General features: G+C 43.0%; 1 protein-coding gene across 1 annotated transcript in view; it reads left to right on the top strand.

Annotated features, from left to right (window-relative positions):
* Positions 1-17,681, top strand: part of C2_2H4orf50 (chromosome 2_2 C4orf50 homolog) — a 264,277-nt gene that overhangs the window by 14,532 nt on the left and 232,064 nt on the right. Inside the window, exon 2 of the mRNA XM_078678890.1 lies at positions 828-989. Within this exon, the coding sequence (XP_078535016.1) occupies positions 828-989 (162 nt within the window). The remainder of the gene's footprint in view (positions 1-827; positions 990-17,681) is intronic.

Genomic DNA, 17,681 nt, shown 5'->3' with positions numbered 1-17,681 from the left:
GTAGAGATTGAATGTACTTTGTTTCTTATATTTTTCCACTCTATATTTCAGTGATTTGGGAAATGAGTAAGAAGGAGGAGGAGAGGCAGTAGAGATACAAGCCCTTATTTTGTGCATAATGTCACTGACATGTTATTGGAGTATCTTGTGGGTCTGCTTCATTCTGCAGGCAGAGACTGGTGCTTACGCTTACATGCTTCCTCATACAAATACAAACAAGCGGACCATTGTTCTGTCTGTCCTATTTTTAAGACCTTTCAATCGTTTTCTCAACTTGCTGAAGAGTTCTAGATCAAAGGTATCTTCCTCCAGCAAAGATTTCTTTCCATCAGCAAATTGTCAGCATTGAACTATTACAATTTCTACGTTCTCTCTATAGTTTTCATTATTCAATAAGCACTGCAGCTTTTTTACCCTCTAATTATGATGACACATATTTTCAAGCGTTTAGCAGCTTCTGAGTCCCAAAGTTAAGATATTTAGGCTAGGACAAACTGTCCAAGCTACATCATCCTCCTGTGTTCCACTCTGAATAATTTTAATAGAATCTTTTGCTTACCTCTACGTCACTATGTGAAATTGCATTGTTGAGCTCCCTTACAGTTGAATCCAGACATTTGTGGTATTGTTCCACTTTTATTCACCAATGAATTGTGAACATTCGGCCTTTACTCCTTCCTTCATCTGATGGTAAAAGAAACTTTTTCTTTGATAGAAGGCACCAGTCTAACCCTATCAGTATTGGCTGCTAATGTTCTGAGGACTGCCACATTCTGTAGATGTATTTGAACAAGTATGATTATTCTTAATTTCTCTTTATTTCATAGTGTAGAATTGTGGATGGATCCCAACAAAGTAATGAGACTGAAGCTACCAAAGATTTGTTGCAGCAGAAGGTTTTAAGTCTTGAGTCCAAGCTCCAGGATGAAGCCGCATTTCAGAAACAACTTTCAGAGACCGATGAAGGGGTCCACTTATTTAATAATAAGGTACTTTTTATATAATTTATTTTACTTGTTCAAATTTTACACTCTTCTCCTTAATAAAATATGTTTAGTAAAATAGACCTGCATGACAAACAAATATGTGGTGCACACAAAACACTTTGTGCATCTAAACAATTTGTGCATCTTATACAAGAAAATACATATTCTCTTTCTAAATAGTGAAACATAAAATTCATAATCGTCCGAATATAGTTTTACCAAATATAGTTAAAACATGAATGCCTTCCCCTAAGCTTTACATAGTAGCAGCATCCAACTTGTGAAATATTTCCATAAAATAATCATTTCTGGTCTCATGAATGGCTTCCGCTGTCTGTTGGCAAGTGACCAACGTGGGCTTTGGGTCCATACCTTACTCATGATTTGATAGCTTTCTTGTCTATTTTAGTTCACTGCTCCACATTTGATGGTTTTCGTCCCTATTCTCATATTTGTCCAGTCCAGAAAGCATTTCTGTCTTTCTGCGTTTTGACTGAATGAATTCACTAATTACATTAGGAGCAATCATTATGCTGCATGAGAAACAATATTCTCTCCCTTCATCATTTTCTCTTTGTTCTATTGCCCCATCTCTCCCATTACTCACTGTATTCAAATTGTAGGCCCACTCAGTGCCTGATGAACCTCCTGCATTTTGTCCACTACTAATGGCGGGTACCCATCTTTGATGGTTTGTTGACTGATCACTTTTAGCAATTCCAATATGGCTGCCTGTGTACACATACAGCTATCTTAGAATGTTTTTTAATGAGATCTATGAAAAGGTATTGCACAACGCCTACGTCGAGTAAATTTAAAGCACTGGGGTGAGGCCAATTTGTCTTTTCACAAGTGATACTTAATGACTTTGAAAGTACTTGTTAGTATTACACCACTCCATAAGTGAGAGTGGGAGTTTTAACTATTCCCTCATCAATTATCCTTCCTTAGTAGGTTTTCATAATTACTATAACATATTTGGAACATTGAATTGAAAACCTTGACCGCTGAATTGGATGACTTGAAACTGTTGTAGAAGCAGGTTGTGCAAAGGGTTTCATCAAGGCATGGTCTGGGTCAGTGATTATACCGATTTTTTAAAAAGGGGAACGGGAAAACCCGGCATGTTACCGCACAATATCCCTCCTAGATTCGCTAGTGAAGGTTATAGGAAGGGTTATCTTGAACAGATTGCAAATTTGGCCAGAAGACAATAATATTTTGAGCGAGGTCCAATATGGTTTTACTCAAGACTTGCGTTATTCCTCTCGGTGGAAAACGTCTCCAGTGTGCACTAAAACGAAAAATTCATTCACGTTCAAACAAATGTTTGTCCAATTTAAATCTTGGTTTATTCAAATGCATTTTTCTTTCAATGTTATTATTTCATCATGCATTCCAAATGTTATGCCCAATGCATTTTGGGCTTTGCCCTTCTTCAGGGGTCTTTATATTCTGCAATCATAAATCAACAGTCTTTCAATGATTTGCTGGTACCATCAAAGTGCTCAATTCAATACATCGTAACATCATGAAGTGTGGGAATACCTTATTTCCCCAATGTGATAACAGTGAGCCGGCTTTACAAGGTTTTCACTTGGTAAATATATGTATAATTAACCAATACAAATGTACAAAAACATCTCCATGTGTACATATATCATGCATGGATCATGCGGGCAAAACAACGAGGTGTGAAGAATGTGACTAAAGTGAACAATTAGACCGAAGTGAAAACACCACGAGAATCCATCGTATATCAAAGAAGATGAAAGAGTGAATGTGGGGACATGTGAACAGGTTTTAAATCTTATTATTTTAATTGAGAAATATACTCAGGCAAAGGCAGGGAAGTTTTATATAGCATTTGTTGATTTATCCGCCACTTTTGATTGTGTTATGCACAACAAATTGTGGGATATTTTAATGGATTTAAATATGGACCCGATATTGGTGCAATTTTTAAGGCAATTATATTCTGGGGCATCAGCTAGGGTGAGGTATGGATTAAAAGGAGAATGCACTAAGCCATTCCGCGTGGAGACGGGCGTGAGACAAGGATGTGTCTTGGCCCCGTTCCGCTTCACTTCATATACTAATGCACTAGAAAAGGAACTAAAAGAAAGGGCGAGAGATCCACATTATATCAATAAAAAGCCAATTGTTTCTCTCCTCTACGCGGATGATGCAGTGCTCATGGCCCGAACTCAGTTGGGTTTACAAAGAGCGCTTGCCTCATATATTGATTTTATGGCTGTTCGAGGCCTAAATTGACCGTGAAAAAGACCTACGTAATGCCATATGGGAGAGGGAGACTCAAATGCTGTAGTATACCAGTAGGCAAAAATAGGATTGATTCCACCAATACGTTCTCTTACCTCGGTGTCCTATTTGAGCATACAGGTTCCTGGGTACTGTGGAAAAGTAAATTTTGCCATGTTCTGTGTCCCTACGTGTTCCCCATCTTATGTTATGTGTGCATGATTAATATGCATATGTATTCCCCATGTTTGATTAAAGACGCAATTACAGTTGTGTCCATCCCTAGTATGCCAGTTCCCAGTTCTCGTGAAAGCTACGAATATCAGGCCTATGTAAAGTTACGTTGCCACGTTTCTCAGTGTGCACGTTATTTCATTGTAAAGTCCCCGTTTCTAGGCCTCAAAAGGGCCCGGACACCAGATTCAGCTCCTGTCTCCTGAACCCTCGCTGAGGAGCAATACAGCCCCCACCTGTATCCTCGACCCTTCACTTACTTCCTGCCTCACAGTGCCCGGCTCGGCCTGGCTCTGCCTACGAGTCTGCCAAGAGTATGTTATGATTCTAGTTATCAGTTCAGCCCTCCTTCTCTGCATTCCTAAGCTACTGAATCGCATCAATAGTTTCCGTCATTGTCTAGCCTTTACGTCTCCATGTAGGAGAAATACTGCATTTAATGGTCATTTAATATTCTTCATCACGCACTACATGTAGAATAATGCATGCACCAGTCTTAGAGTCTGTTAGCCTTTACCCCGATACCTTTTAGTTTATATCAACATGTTCTCTAAACATCAGATACTAGATAGTGTTTAGGCACACGTCGCCCTGACTCTCCAGACTTCAGTCTCTGCTCCTAGCACAGAGTCCATAGCCCCCAGCTTCTCCTAGTAACACGTCATTGTCAGTTTGCGCGCACCATTAGGTTAGAGGTCCCGGCTCCTTAGGTAGCCCCCTCCATGTTTCCGCCCCATTTATGACATATTCTGTTACGTTTACATCACATGTCTATGTATACGCCTCTTGTTACACCCACTTTCACCCTTATCTTTCGCGACTGCTATTGACCACACCCACTGCTCCGCCTACTGTATTCACTGTAATGCAACTGTTTTAGTATATATGCTTGTGTACTGTTATTAAATGTTAGCGCGCTCATCCCAGATCCAGCCCCGGCAGCTGCCGGGCTCTGCCATCCTATTCCTGTGCAGGTTGTCCTGTTCCTGTCCTTATGCTGTATTAAACCTGCAAACTCCTACTACCTCGAATCTTGACTCTTATTTATTGAGCTATCTGTTATTGCTATGTCCAGTCAAACCTAGATCCAGTATTATTTATTTATATACCACATAATGGCGCCCGAATAGGGACTTGCCCTTTCCCCACGCGCCGGTGAAGCCACGTATGCCCCCTGACCCTCTACAGCCGTGACGGAACCATACCGGCCACGTGCAGATATTTCTGCTTCAAGTATCCCTCAGGCCCACGGAGGAGACGGAGGTTGCGGTCCAGCATCCAGACGAGGCGGTGGAGGAACGCGGCAAGTCCCGACCAGAGCCCAAGCCGAGAGTCCAAGGTCCGAGGTATCCGGAGGCCCACCCGTAACAGAAGTCCGAAGTTCGTCCGTCCGGCGTCGAAGCAGTCCCGTCCAGTCCGAGGCCTTCCGTTCTTGCTGCCCGGTGAGTACCGTTGCTGGGGTAGTATCTAGACAGGGTCAATCTAATTGTCTCTGGTCCGTGGGGTTTGGTGGTACACAGATCCCAAAACGAAGTGTCCACTTCGGTGGATGCGGGTCCTGACGTGTCTCTTTATGAGACCGGTAAGTTTCGTACTGTTTCAGCAGTGCATCTAGTCTCTGTTCTAGTCAGTTCTGTTCTCGAGAAATTCATGTATTCTGTTTTCCGTATTCCAGGTAGTATTCTGTCCGAACTGTTATTTTAAATGTTCTTCATGTATTTTAATGTCGTGGTATGAGAGTGGTGTAATTATCGTGTTCATTGTGTATTGTAATTGTGTCCAGATTACAGTTCAGTCATGCCGTTATTTTCCAGACTACGTCAGTTAAGAACTAGAAAAGGTCTGTTAGAAGAAGCAGTTCCTGTCCCGCCTAGGGACAGTCCAGGTCATTTTATGTATCAGAAGCATGGCATAAGTGCCATATTGTATCTAGATTTATGGGTAGAGTATACCAAACAGTTAGAAGAAAAGTATAGATGGCCCGTATCGGGTACATGGGATGCCGAGTGCATCATGCGAGTAGAAGAAGCATTATGGAAAAAGAAAGCCAGACAGTCACAGAAAGATGCCATCGAGTTATGGCGCAAAGAATCTCATAAAAGAACCGAAAAAGAAATCAGAAAGTCAGAATTAAGTAGAGAATCCTTAGAACGAGCCCAAGAAAGGGAATTAATCGAGATAGGTGAACGAGTCAAAACCGAACAGTCAGATAGACAGAGAAATGCCCTTATTAAGGGTATGTACCCTCTTCTTGCCGAGGGCTTGCCAAAAGCGACCCCGGAGGCATTCAGTAATTTTCCGCCACCATTAGTTCCGACCAAGCTACGTCACAAACCGACCGCAGCTGATATTTTCATTTCGTCCTACTTGGACGACACAGTCCCAGAATATGCAAATCCTGTTCCGCCAGCTCCTGTAAATAATGCCATTCCTGCTCCTCCAGACACCGGAGTACCTGCCACGGTACCCCCGGTCCAGCCTACATTACAACTTCCCGCCACTCTGCCAGCACGAAGAGTATCAGTCGACGATTCCAGTATAGGGGCCGCAGGAGGAGGTCCTCCTGGTACCCCGCCACCACACCAACGAGTAACGTTAGTCGAGTTACATGAATGTGCGTTACAGCGTACGCCCAAATATAAGTCCGTTGCAGATATCCGACGAGCCCTTACTGAATGCCGCTATGATCCAGTTGCAGGTGATGATAGTACAGTTATATATTCCATCCGTGTAAGACGGGTGACCGGGTATTTGGACACCCTACCGAATATGAAAGAAGATCTAGACAGAATATATCGTTTCATCCGTACAGGGGATGATCCAGAAAGTATTGGCGAAGCCATGTCCCAAAGGAAAGCTGAGATCCAGCTCATGCATTTAAAGTTTCTGATTAATTGTTTAATAAGGGAACAAGATTATCCGACCAAAGATCCGGACGAAATGAGAATCCTGACAAGGTGGAGTGATAATATAGCCGAGGGTAAACACAGAACTATCAGTAGTATAGAGAGTATGTACAAGAGAATTCGTAAGGAAATAATAAAGTTACACGAACAACGTAAAGCAGCACAAGTAAGCGAGAAAGAGAATGACTCTTCTACTGAAGAGGTAGAGGACGAGAATACCGCCAGAATAGCGTATGTAGGAAAGTCTAGATTTCCAGACCGCCATTTACGCCTAGAACACAAGAAAACTGTTCCTCATCCAGCACCAGAACAAGGTTCTCTAGAACAAGTATTTCAAGCTACCGATCACATTCTGAAATCACGAATCGGTTATAGTGAGTTAAGTACTATGCACGAACAAGAAATAGCCCGATCAGCAGTCCGATGGATTACTGATTCTACCACTTTTCCAGATGAAATAGTGGCACAAATGTTTCTGAAACTGCCCCCAGCCGAGCAACGACTGGTGGGTATGTATATGATCCAGCACCTCATTACTCTGTATGAGGGTCAGCACTCTGATCCAGGTCCGTTACACGATGTCCTGAACGAGTTACTCCAGTATAGATGGAAAGGTCTAGGTACCGATTTAATTAGTGTTATTCTAGAACAGCGCCACAAATATAGAACGTTCCTGAACCCGCATTTTGTTCATGTCTCACCCCCAGAAAGTAAACCTTTTTACATAGATAGACAGAATCCGTTACGAGAAGTACACCCAGTCAGGACAGCGGATGGTGAAATGCAACGAGTGTTTGTTTACACCCCGATTACAAAGATGGAACTCCTAGAAATGAAGAAATTAATTCCCTGTCACGACAAAGATCCAGCAGGGTTCCACCGAGAATTAAAGGACATGCTCCGTATGGGAGAATACACGTATCCAGATATAATTAAAATGCTAAAGGTCCTGTTGCCCGCAGGGGTATATGAAAAACTCAAGGAAAAAGAATGGGAGGTGGGAGAGAAAAAGATCGATTGGGCAGTTCTAGAAGCTGAAGATAAGATACGAGTACCAGGTACCGGTCTTGGAGAGAAATGTAAAGAATTACCAGAGCTGTTAATTCAAGTTTTGCCAAGATTATTAGCCACTAAAAAGGAAGACTGGGATGCAATCTCAGCCTGTAAACAGAAACAAGACGAAGACACTAGTGATTTTTATTCTAGATTTGAGAAATGTTTTATCATAAACAGTGGCCTGAAGACGAGTAGCGAGTCATACCCTCATCTTTTTGTTACTAAATTAGTCGAGAATTCAAGTCCACAAGTTAAGAATCGAGTTTTGAAAGTCGAAAGTACCTGGCAAGCTAATACCCCGTCCCAAATGTTACAGATGCTTCAGTATCACCAGAATAGAATCAGAGAAGAGCAAGATCATGAAAGAAAACGTATGAAAGACACGAAAATGAAAGTACTAGTTGCACAATCTGTTCCTCAAGACAGTCAGAAGAGGGGTACGAATCAAGCCAGTCATCCTGCAGTTCCCGTTAAAGGGACCTGCAATTATTGTAAACAGCCAGGTCACTATATAAACGAATGTGCAGTTCTGAAATACAATATAGCTACCGGTAAGACTAAAGAAAGACCACGTCCGTCTAGACAAGAACAAGTTTCACAGACTTCTCAGCCACAGAATGCACAACAGACAGTTCCAGCACCGCAGCCTATTGCTGCAACACAGCATGTTACACAGCAGATGTACCAGTATGCACAGTCCGAGTATCCAGAGTATCAGCCATATTCATGAAACAGCCTGGAGAGGGAGGTAGGCTTGCCTCTCATCGAGATTCCTGTAGATCAAGAAGGTCCCTATGTTCATAGTCAAGTACTAGGGAAAGACAGAAAGTTTTTGATTGATACAGGGGCAAGTAGGACCACCATTAGTCACGACGAAGTTCCAGGGGCTCCGCTCTCAGGCTCTAGAAATGTTTCCCTTGGATTTTCAGGAAAGCCTATTGTAAACGAGATATCTAAGCCAGTTACTCTAGAAGTAGGTCCATTGTCCCGCACTACTGATCTGTTACTTACGAAGTCATGTCCAGAAAATTTGTTAGGCATTAAGACACTGAAAGAATTAGGTGCAGTTATTTGCTGTTCCCCAGAGGGAATACGCTTGTTCCTACGTGACTTCAAGGGTCACTATGTATTACGAGATTTTGATCCGAGATTGTCCAATGTTCCGCAGCATCTATGGGCGCAAGGTCCAACTGATGTAGGTTATATGCAAATCACACCCCATCGTGTGACTCTCAAACCAGGTGTAGTGTTACCACGAATCAGACAGTACAGACTGCCACCTGAGGCTGTAACAGCCTTATCCAAAATTATTGACGAGCTCATGGCTCAAGGAGTAGTTGTAGAAACTACCTCCAATGTATGTAATTCTCCGATCATTCCCGTCATGAAACGTACTGATCCAAATGCACCCCCAGTATATCGATTAGTGATTGACCTTCGAGAACTCAATAAATGTATAATTCCCCAGTACCCAGTTGTCCCAGATATCTCTTCCCTATTGACAGCCATTGATTCCGAAGCTTCATTTTTTACAGTCATAGACCTCAAGAACGCGTTTTTCAGTGTCCCCATTCATCCAGGCAGCCAGTTTCTTTTCGGATTTTGTTTAAATGGAAGAAGCTATATGTTCACACGAGCTCCTCAAGGTTTCACAGAAAGTCCTAGTATTTACAGTCAAGCACTTAAGAAACAACTAGACAACATTCACATGCCAACTGACACTGCCCTGCTCCAGTATGTCGATGATCTACTGATCACAGCCCGTTCTGAACGTGCTTGCGAGCGAGCATCACTTACAGTCTTGTATTTCCTTGCCGAGATGGGGCACAAGGTGTCCCCTTCAAAGCTTCAATTCTGTGTACAGCAAGTGATCTACTTAGGCCACTTACTGTCCAAGTGGGGTAGGTAGTTTGACACCTGACCGTATCCAGTTAATAGCGAGTCTTCCACAGCCCAAGACACAGAAGGAGGTACGTGCTTTTATCGGCCTTACTTCTTACTGCAGACAATGGATTCCTCAGTATGCATTTCTAGCTAAACCACTGATACAGTTAACGACACAGGAGGCAGCCGTATCGACTGTCCTCCCTTGGACATCTGAACATACACTTAGTTTCAATGAGTTAAAGAAAGCTTTATGCCAAGCTCCAGTTCTAGCTACACCAAACTACAGTAAGCCTTTTACACTTTTTGTTACAGAACATGATGGTACAGCATTATCTGTTCTCACACAAGATCAAGCAGGACAATACAAGCCCTGTGCTTATTTTTCGAGCACATTAGATCCTGTAGCCCAGGCTCTGCCTGCGTGCCTTAAGTCAGTTGCAGCCACAGCACTAGCTATCAGACAAAGTGATTCCATAGTATTAGGACATTCCTTGACAGTACAAGTTCCACACTCCGTGGAAGTTCTTTTAAACCGAACACAGACTCAACACTTGACAATTGCACGTTTAACAGGTTATGAATTGACACTGTTCCAGCCACACATAGAAATCAGACGCTGCAACGTTCTAAATCCCGCTACACTGTTACCGTCAGTTACTTCAAATCCTGCCACACATGACTGTGTGGAAGTAGTTAACATTATGACTAAGCCAAGACAAGATCTGACAGATATTCCATTACCAGATCCCGACCTGACACTTTATGTGGATGGTTCATGTATGAGAACAAGTACAGGAGAACTAGTAGCCGCGTATGCAGTGACTACTGACACTGAAGTTATAGAAACACACCGTATTGACACCCTGTCCGCTCAAGCAGCAGAGCTAGTTGCTCTGACACAAGCCTGCATACACGCTAAGAACCTGAAAGTTAATGTTTACACAGATTCACGTTACGCATTTGGAGTCGTACACGACTTTGGAGTGCTCTGGCAGGAGAGAGGTTTCATGACTTCTCATGGAACCAAGATTCAGCATGGTCTCCTTATTCAAGCTCTGTTAGATGCCATACATTTACCGACATCTATTGCTATCATGAAATGCAAAGCACATACGAAAGTTACTGATACTATTTCTCAAGGTAATGATCTAGCAGATCGCACAGCCAAGCTTACAGCACAGACTCCAGACATTTCAGTTAATCCGACACAGACACATACTCCAGATCCGACTACCTGTATGACAGTTAAGGACCCCACTCAAGATGTCATAGATATCCAGTTACATGCTACTCCCGATGAAATCAAGAAATGGTCCGAACAAGGAGGGGTCCAGACAGATCAGGGATGGGTAACGAAGGGTAGAGCCACATGGTTTCTCCCCGACTCTATGGTCCAAGTCATTATCAATACCGCACATAGTCCAGCACATTTAGGAGAAAAAGCTATGTTAGACAGTATCCAGAACATTTGGTTCAACAAGCATTTACGAGCTGCAGCCAAGCAGAAAGTCCGTACCTGTATGATATGTTGCCAGTTTAATCCAGGTAAAAGTGTCCCGGTGGAACAAGGTGGATTCCAGCCCCCTGACCACCCTTTTGAAGTCCTCCAGATGGATTATATTCAGATGGAGCGATGTCGAGGTCTCAAGTATGTCCTTGTAGTCGTATGCGCTTTGTCCAGGTGGACAGAGGCATATCCAGTCCCAGATTACACAGCCGCGACCACTGCCAAGCAGTTGGTTCGTGAGTTCTTCCCCCGTTATGGACCCCCTAGAGTCGTATATTCTGATAACGGCCAGCCATTCTCATCTGAGTTGATGAAACACGTTTCCCTTTTGTTAGGGTACCAGTGGAAGTTCCATTGTGTACGCCATCCTGAAGCAGCCGGTCTCGTAGAGAGACATAATCAGACCCTGAAGATCCGAATTGCAAAAGTATGTAAAGAGAAAGGTGTAGACTGGATAGTAGCCCTGCCAGTCGCTTTATTCTATATGCGCATGGTCGCACATTCCAGATCAGGTCTGTCCCCGTACGAGGTCGTATTCGGCCGCCCCCCTAACATGTGGGGTACACCTAGACCTCGAAGTATTACAGATGTTTCAAGTAATATGCTGACAGATTACCTAGCTTCCTTGATGTCTGCCCTACACTCTTGTCGTTCACAGGTTGCTGCCGCATTTCCAGACAATACCGAGGTGGCACCGCATGAAATCGTTCCCGGATGCATGGTTCTTGTCCGGAATTTTGATCGTTCAAGTCCGCTGGAGCCTCGCTGGAAAGAACCCAGACAGGTCCTCCTGGCCACCCGTACTGCCGTCAAGCTGGAAGGCAGGAAGGGCTGGGTCCACCTGTCGCATGTGAAGAAGTTTTATGGATTGAAGCCTGTTTCTAAGAACATTTCCGAGGATTTGAAGGACTGCCAAAGTACTATTCTTAAGGACTGTCCCGCAAAAGACAATGATATTGAACCCCCCCTGTTAGAGAAAACTCCGCAACAGGAGTATAAGCAAAAACTAAGGTCTAGTAAATTAAGTCAGCCAGTTTGATTGTCTAAGTCCTCCCCTAGGTGAAACGGTTAGACCGGTTTCTGACATGTATAAAATAGACCCCCCGTAGTGAGAGAGTTAGTCAAAACTCAATCCGATGTATTGTTTTTCTAAGTTTCGTATTGTTTCTCAGCCTTATGACTACCTGCACGAGCTATGCCTTTTATTTGTATTTTCCAGTTCCTCATGTAAATAAGTCTTCTAATGTTACAGTAGAGCACACGTTTAGTGATCTGCCTCCTCATGAACTATCTTATCGTCTTGCTATGCGTAATAATTCCTTTATCCGCATGTTACATTATTCACACCAGACCAGCAATGCCACTAATTGTTGGGTGTGTGGTCGACTCCCCCCTTTCCAGACACCGAAGGGAGTTCTGCCACTCTTTCCTTATCCGTTTTCACATAATGGTTCATGTGGAGCATGGTCCACGTTAACATCATCCTCAACAGATATGTCTTTTCTTAACAGTACATGTTTTCCAGACAAGCAAGGTCTTCCCCACAGAACAGGGTTGGATCTAGAAAATGAAGTTTATAATTTAGGTAATTATTCTTCGAATTTCATGGTCCTGAATGTTCAATCTGATACTACCCTAGACTTACCTGCTATGTCAGTACTACCCGTTAAAGGCGAATTATGTGTCCGAAATAATGGTTCCGTACATGTAGGCCATAGTGATTGTACTACTATTGTCAAGTATAGTGACAGTAGGAAATCTATTTTCAAAGCTTCACGTCATTCTTATTTTGTTTGTGGTCAGACCGCATATGTCCGTCTGCCCCTCGATTGGGAGGGTACCTGTTACATTGCCTTCCTACTGCCACCAGTTTTCCTAGCCCCACCTGACTATCATAGGAATTCCCACTTAATACATACTAGACACAAGAGAGACCTCCCGATTGTCGATTATACTGAAACTGCTCTAGAACAATACATAGATATCAATAAAGGTGTATTTCCCTATTTAGGTACTGTTGTGAATAGTAAACTGATACGTAGATTAACCAGAACACTCGAAGCAGTAGTGATTGAGACTACTTCTGCTCTAGGTAACTTAACCGAGGAGCAATCCTTTATGAGAATTGTTGTGCTCCAGAATCGTCTCGTCCTTGACGTCATACTGGCCGATAGGGGCGGGGCATGTAGAGTCATCGGATCTAGTTGCTGCATTTTCATTCCTAATAACGCGCCGTCTGTTTATTCAGCTATAACCAGACTCCATAAAATTGCCCATATGTTACACCAAAATCCAGGCACCTGGACATGGTCCGGTTGGTTCTGGAATATAATTTCCGCCTGGGGATGGAAAGTATTGTCATTTCTGGGTATTGCAGTAGCGATCATATTCAGTTGCTGCCTCTGTATACAATGTGGCCCTGCGATTTGTGGCATTTGTGCTACCTCTTGTATTCCTAGTCCCAAGTCCCGTTCTAAATCCCGTTCCAAGAAAATTCGAGACGAGCAAATGATACTGTATGAAATAATAGATGGTATCATGAATATTGATGTTTCCTGATGGAAACGTAGTGACAAGGAGGGAATGTGGAAAAGTAAATTTTGCCATGTTCTGTGTCCCTACGTGTTCCCCATCTTATGTTATGTGTGCATGATTAATATGCATATGTATTCCCCATGTTTGATTAAAGACGCAATTACAGTTGTGTCCATCCCTAGTATGCCAGTTCCCAGTTCTCGTGAAAGCTACGAATATCAGGCCTATGTAAAGTTACGTTGCCACGTTTCTCAGTGTGCACGTTATTTCATTGTAAAGTCCCCGTTTCTAGGCCTCAAAAGGGCCCGGACACAGGATTCAGCTCCTGTCTCCTGAACCCTCGCTGAGGAGCAATACAGCCCCCACCTGTATCCTCGACCCTTCACTTACTTCCTGCCTCACAGTGCCCGGCTCGGCCTGGCTCTGCCTACGAGTCTGCCAAGAGTATGTTATGATTCTAGTTATCAGTTCAGCCCTCCTTCTCTGCATTCCTAAGCTACTGAATCGCATCAATAGTTTCCGTCATTGTCTAGCCTTTACGTCTCCATGTAGGAGAAATACTGCATTTAATGGTCATTTAATATTCTTCATCACGCACTACATGTAGAATAATGCATGCACCAGTCTTAGAGTCTGTTAGCCTTTACCCCGATACCTTTTAGTTTATATCAACATGTTCTCTAAACATCAGATACTAGATAGTGTTTAGGCACACGTCGCCCTGACTCTCCAGACTTCAGTCTCTGCTCCTAGCACAGAGTCCATAGCCCCCAGCTTCTCCTAGTAACACGTCATTGTCAGTTTGCGCGCACCATTAGGTTAGAGGTCCCGGCTCCTTAGGTAGCCCCCTCCATGTTTCCGCCCCATTTATGACATATTCTGTTACGTTTACATCACATGTCTATGTATACGCCTCTTGTTACACCCACTTTCACCCTTATCTTTCGCGACTGCTATTGACCACACCCACTGCTCCGCCTACTGTATTCACTGTAATGCAACTGTTTTAGTATATATGCTTGTGTACTGTTATTAAATGTTAGCGCGCTCATCCCAGATCCAGCCCCGGCAGCTGCCGGGCTCTGCCATCCTATTCCTGTGCAGGTTGTCCTGTTCCTGTCCTTATGCTGTATTAAACCTGCAAACTCCTACTACCTCGAATCTTGACTCTTATTTATTGAGCTATCTGTTATTGCTATGTCCAGTCAAACCTAGATCCGGTATTATTTATTTATATACCACAGTACCCACAGTAAAGTCCAGGCGTCTGCTTTTTATGAGGTCAACAGCGGCTCTTGTTAATTTTGCAAAAAAAATGGGCAAAAGTCCCCCGGCAATTCTTCCTAAAATCTATCAGGCCAAGTGCATAAGTATAGCAATGTATGGGGCAGGAATATGGGGTTTTAATGATGTATCATCAATTCAACTAGTGGAAAACACTTTTTTAAGGTTTATTTTAGCAGTGCCACCGAGTTCCCCAGTTTTTATTTGCCATAGCGAGTTAGGGATTTATTACATTACTGACATTATTAAAGTGCAATCAGTTTTATTATGGCATTGAGTCGGGACCTCCAGTAGCACAGGTCTGAACAGAGAAATTATTTGGGATTCTATGAAGTTGGACGATGCTTGCAAGATCACTTGGTTGAATTATGTGAATACATTTCTGATGGATCTTGGACGATCTGATTTTTATACTTCCCCAGAATCCGTGAGTTCCATCTCAAGGAAGGAGATAGACTTCAAGCTGGAAATGGCGAGGCTCAGGATGGAAGAGAAGAAATTGGCAATCTAGAAATGTTATGAATGGCCTTGGAAATTAATAAAAAATCGGTGGCTCAGCATCAAATGACTTTGGTAACATTTCGTATTCAACCATATCTAGGCTAGTGTACCGTAGGATATGATAGATAGGTGCTAACAAGATTCCGATTTGGAAGTTTCCACCCAGCCGTTAATGATTGGTCCAGAGATCTTTGCAATTGCCCTTGTGATAATGTATCACCACAATCTACTATTCACATTATCCTCTTCTGTAAATTCTATAAAGGGGAAAGGGCACGATGGATAATGCCCTTGTTAAAGTCGGGGGGGATGGAGGCAATACCGTTCCGGCTTTTCATTATTTGCAATTTCTGGAGAATGTTTACTGTGCGGGGGTTATGTCTGGTTTTCTGAAAAATATATTGCGAGTAAGGAAATGTATAACTAGTTAATATCAATTATGATAATGCTTCTCCACCGCACTACTACCCTGTGAAAAACGTTGTCTTATAATTTATGTAACAGTGGGAATTTTATTTGAATGGGGTATGGTTATTTCTGAAATTTTTACATTTGAATTCTTACTTGTGACAAATTTTTTATCTTGATGCTTTTATGACTTTAATCTCTAAAATCGAATAAAGTGTATTCTGATGCTGATTCTGACTTGAAACTGGACTCCCCCCTCTGACAGATTTGGTATAACTCTGGGTTCTTCCCATTCCAGTTTCACTCCAAGTAGAATTTGTGTCAGTATTCATATTGCACCCCGCAATTTGACTAAAATCTTTTCCCTCTTTTTGATTAGGAAGAGATCCACCCTGGGCGTATCTCTACAAACATTGACTTTATATTCAAAATGGAAAATCTTAATTTTCCCCTCATAACTATCACCAGCAAATATAGTTTCCACAAACCCCTCTGTTAAAGGGTCTATATTTAATGCAAAATGACTTATGATTTGAGACTTCTCACCCTAATGTCTGATTTACATGATGCCAGTTGGTAAACTTGTCAGCCTTAGGGTGGTCTCCCCCCCTCACTTGTTTTTACATCATTTTTGCTGGTATTAGGACTCTGCACACTTTACCACTGCTAACCAGTACTAAACTGCTTGGCTCTCTCCTCTAAATATAGTAATATTGGCTTATCTTCAAATGGCATATTTTATTTACTTATAATTCCCCATTAAAGTGCCATTGTCTGTGCCCAGGGCCTGTAAATTAAATGCTACTATCGGGGCTACAGAACTGATTGTGCCACCCACTTAAGTAGCCCTTTAAATATGTCTCAAGCCTGCCGATGCAGAGCCTATGTGTGCAGTTTTAAACTGCCATTTCGACCTGGCCAAATTAACCTTTTGCCAGGCCCAAACCTTCCTTTTGAATGCATATAGATCACCCCTGGGGAAGGCCCTGCACAGCCCAGGTGGCAGGGTGCAATGTATTTAAGAAGTAGGACATGTACTCTTAAGTTTTACAATATATTTAAGAAGTAGGACATGTACTCAGTTTGACATGTCCTGGTACAAAAAATCTATTAAATGTGTTTTTCACTAAAGCAAGCCCTTTCTCGCCTTATTACATTTTAAAGTGTAATGATCAAACGGGAAGAGATAACCTGTTCATGTTTGGTGTCTTTGGGATCCTGAATTTAAATCCTAAAGTATGATGAATTTTAAATTACAATTCTGAAAATACAACCTTTAGAAAGTTGACATTTTCTTTCTTAGACATTTGTTGCCTGCAGCCTGTCTCTGGTCACATGAGGTGACCAGAGACAGAGTAGTTGGCAGTTGGGCTTTGTGTTTTCCCTTAAACAGTCACACACAGTTGAAGCTTAGGCGTGACTGAATTGGCCATCACTGGAAGGATGGGAGGGAGGTACTAGGCTATGTCCTGTCTCCACACAAAGGGCCTAGTGACTCTGCATTGTCACTTCAGCCAGCTTGGAGCCAGGGCAGGGGAGGCAGGGAATTCTTTGTACTTCAAAGAATCTGTCTAGATGCTTCTCCTACCTTCCAGAACCAGGCCACCAGGGTATAAAAGATGAACCTCAGATACCACCACTTCAGTACACCTCTGGACCTGTGGATACTGTGACAGGAGGAAGGTTTGCTGTGCAGCTGAAGGACTGCTATTCTGCTGGACTCCTGCGTTGCTGTGCTGACCTGCTGCCCTCTTAACTGGGAGGGAAGGACTGAACCTACACCTCCTAAACCCAGAACCCAGGGTGACTCCAAGGGCTAATTGGCAGGCCTCCTGATGATCTGAAGCATCAGGGACATAACAGGTTTCCAACAACTTTGAATTTGCACCTGGACTCTGCCATATGGGAGACCACCCTGCCAAGTGGTACCACCCCAGTCCTGGACCCTTGGAACTAGGCCTAAGAAATTTTGCCCGCCTCTGTGGATCCAGCGAAACTGACACATCTACTCTGCTGCGTGGTGCAAACCCCCAGCAGAATTGACCCATTGCCACTGACGCGTGGATTGGACCATTGCAAAGACTCGCATTGCCACTGCTGTTATGTCCCCGGCTT

Source organism: Lissotriton helveticus, chromosome 2_2, assembly GCF_964261635.1.
Source record: "Lissotriton helveticus chromosome 2_2, aLisHel1.1, whole genome shotgun sequence".
NCBI lineage: Eukaryota > Metazoa > Chordata > Amphibia > Caudata > Salamandridae > Lissotriton > Lissotriton helveticus.
The sequence above is the reverse complement of the archived record's forward strand: the minus strand, read 5'-3'. Positions and strand labels throughout refer to the sequence as shown.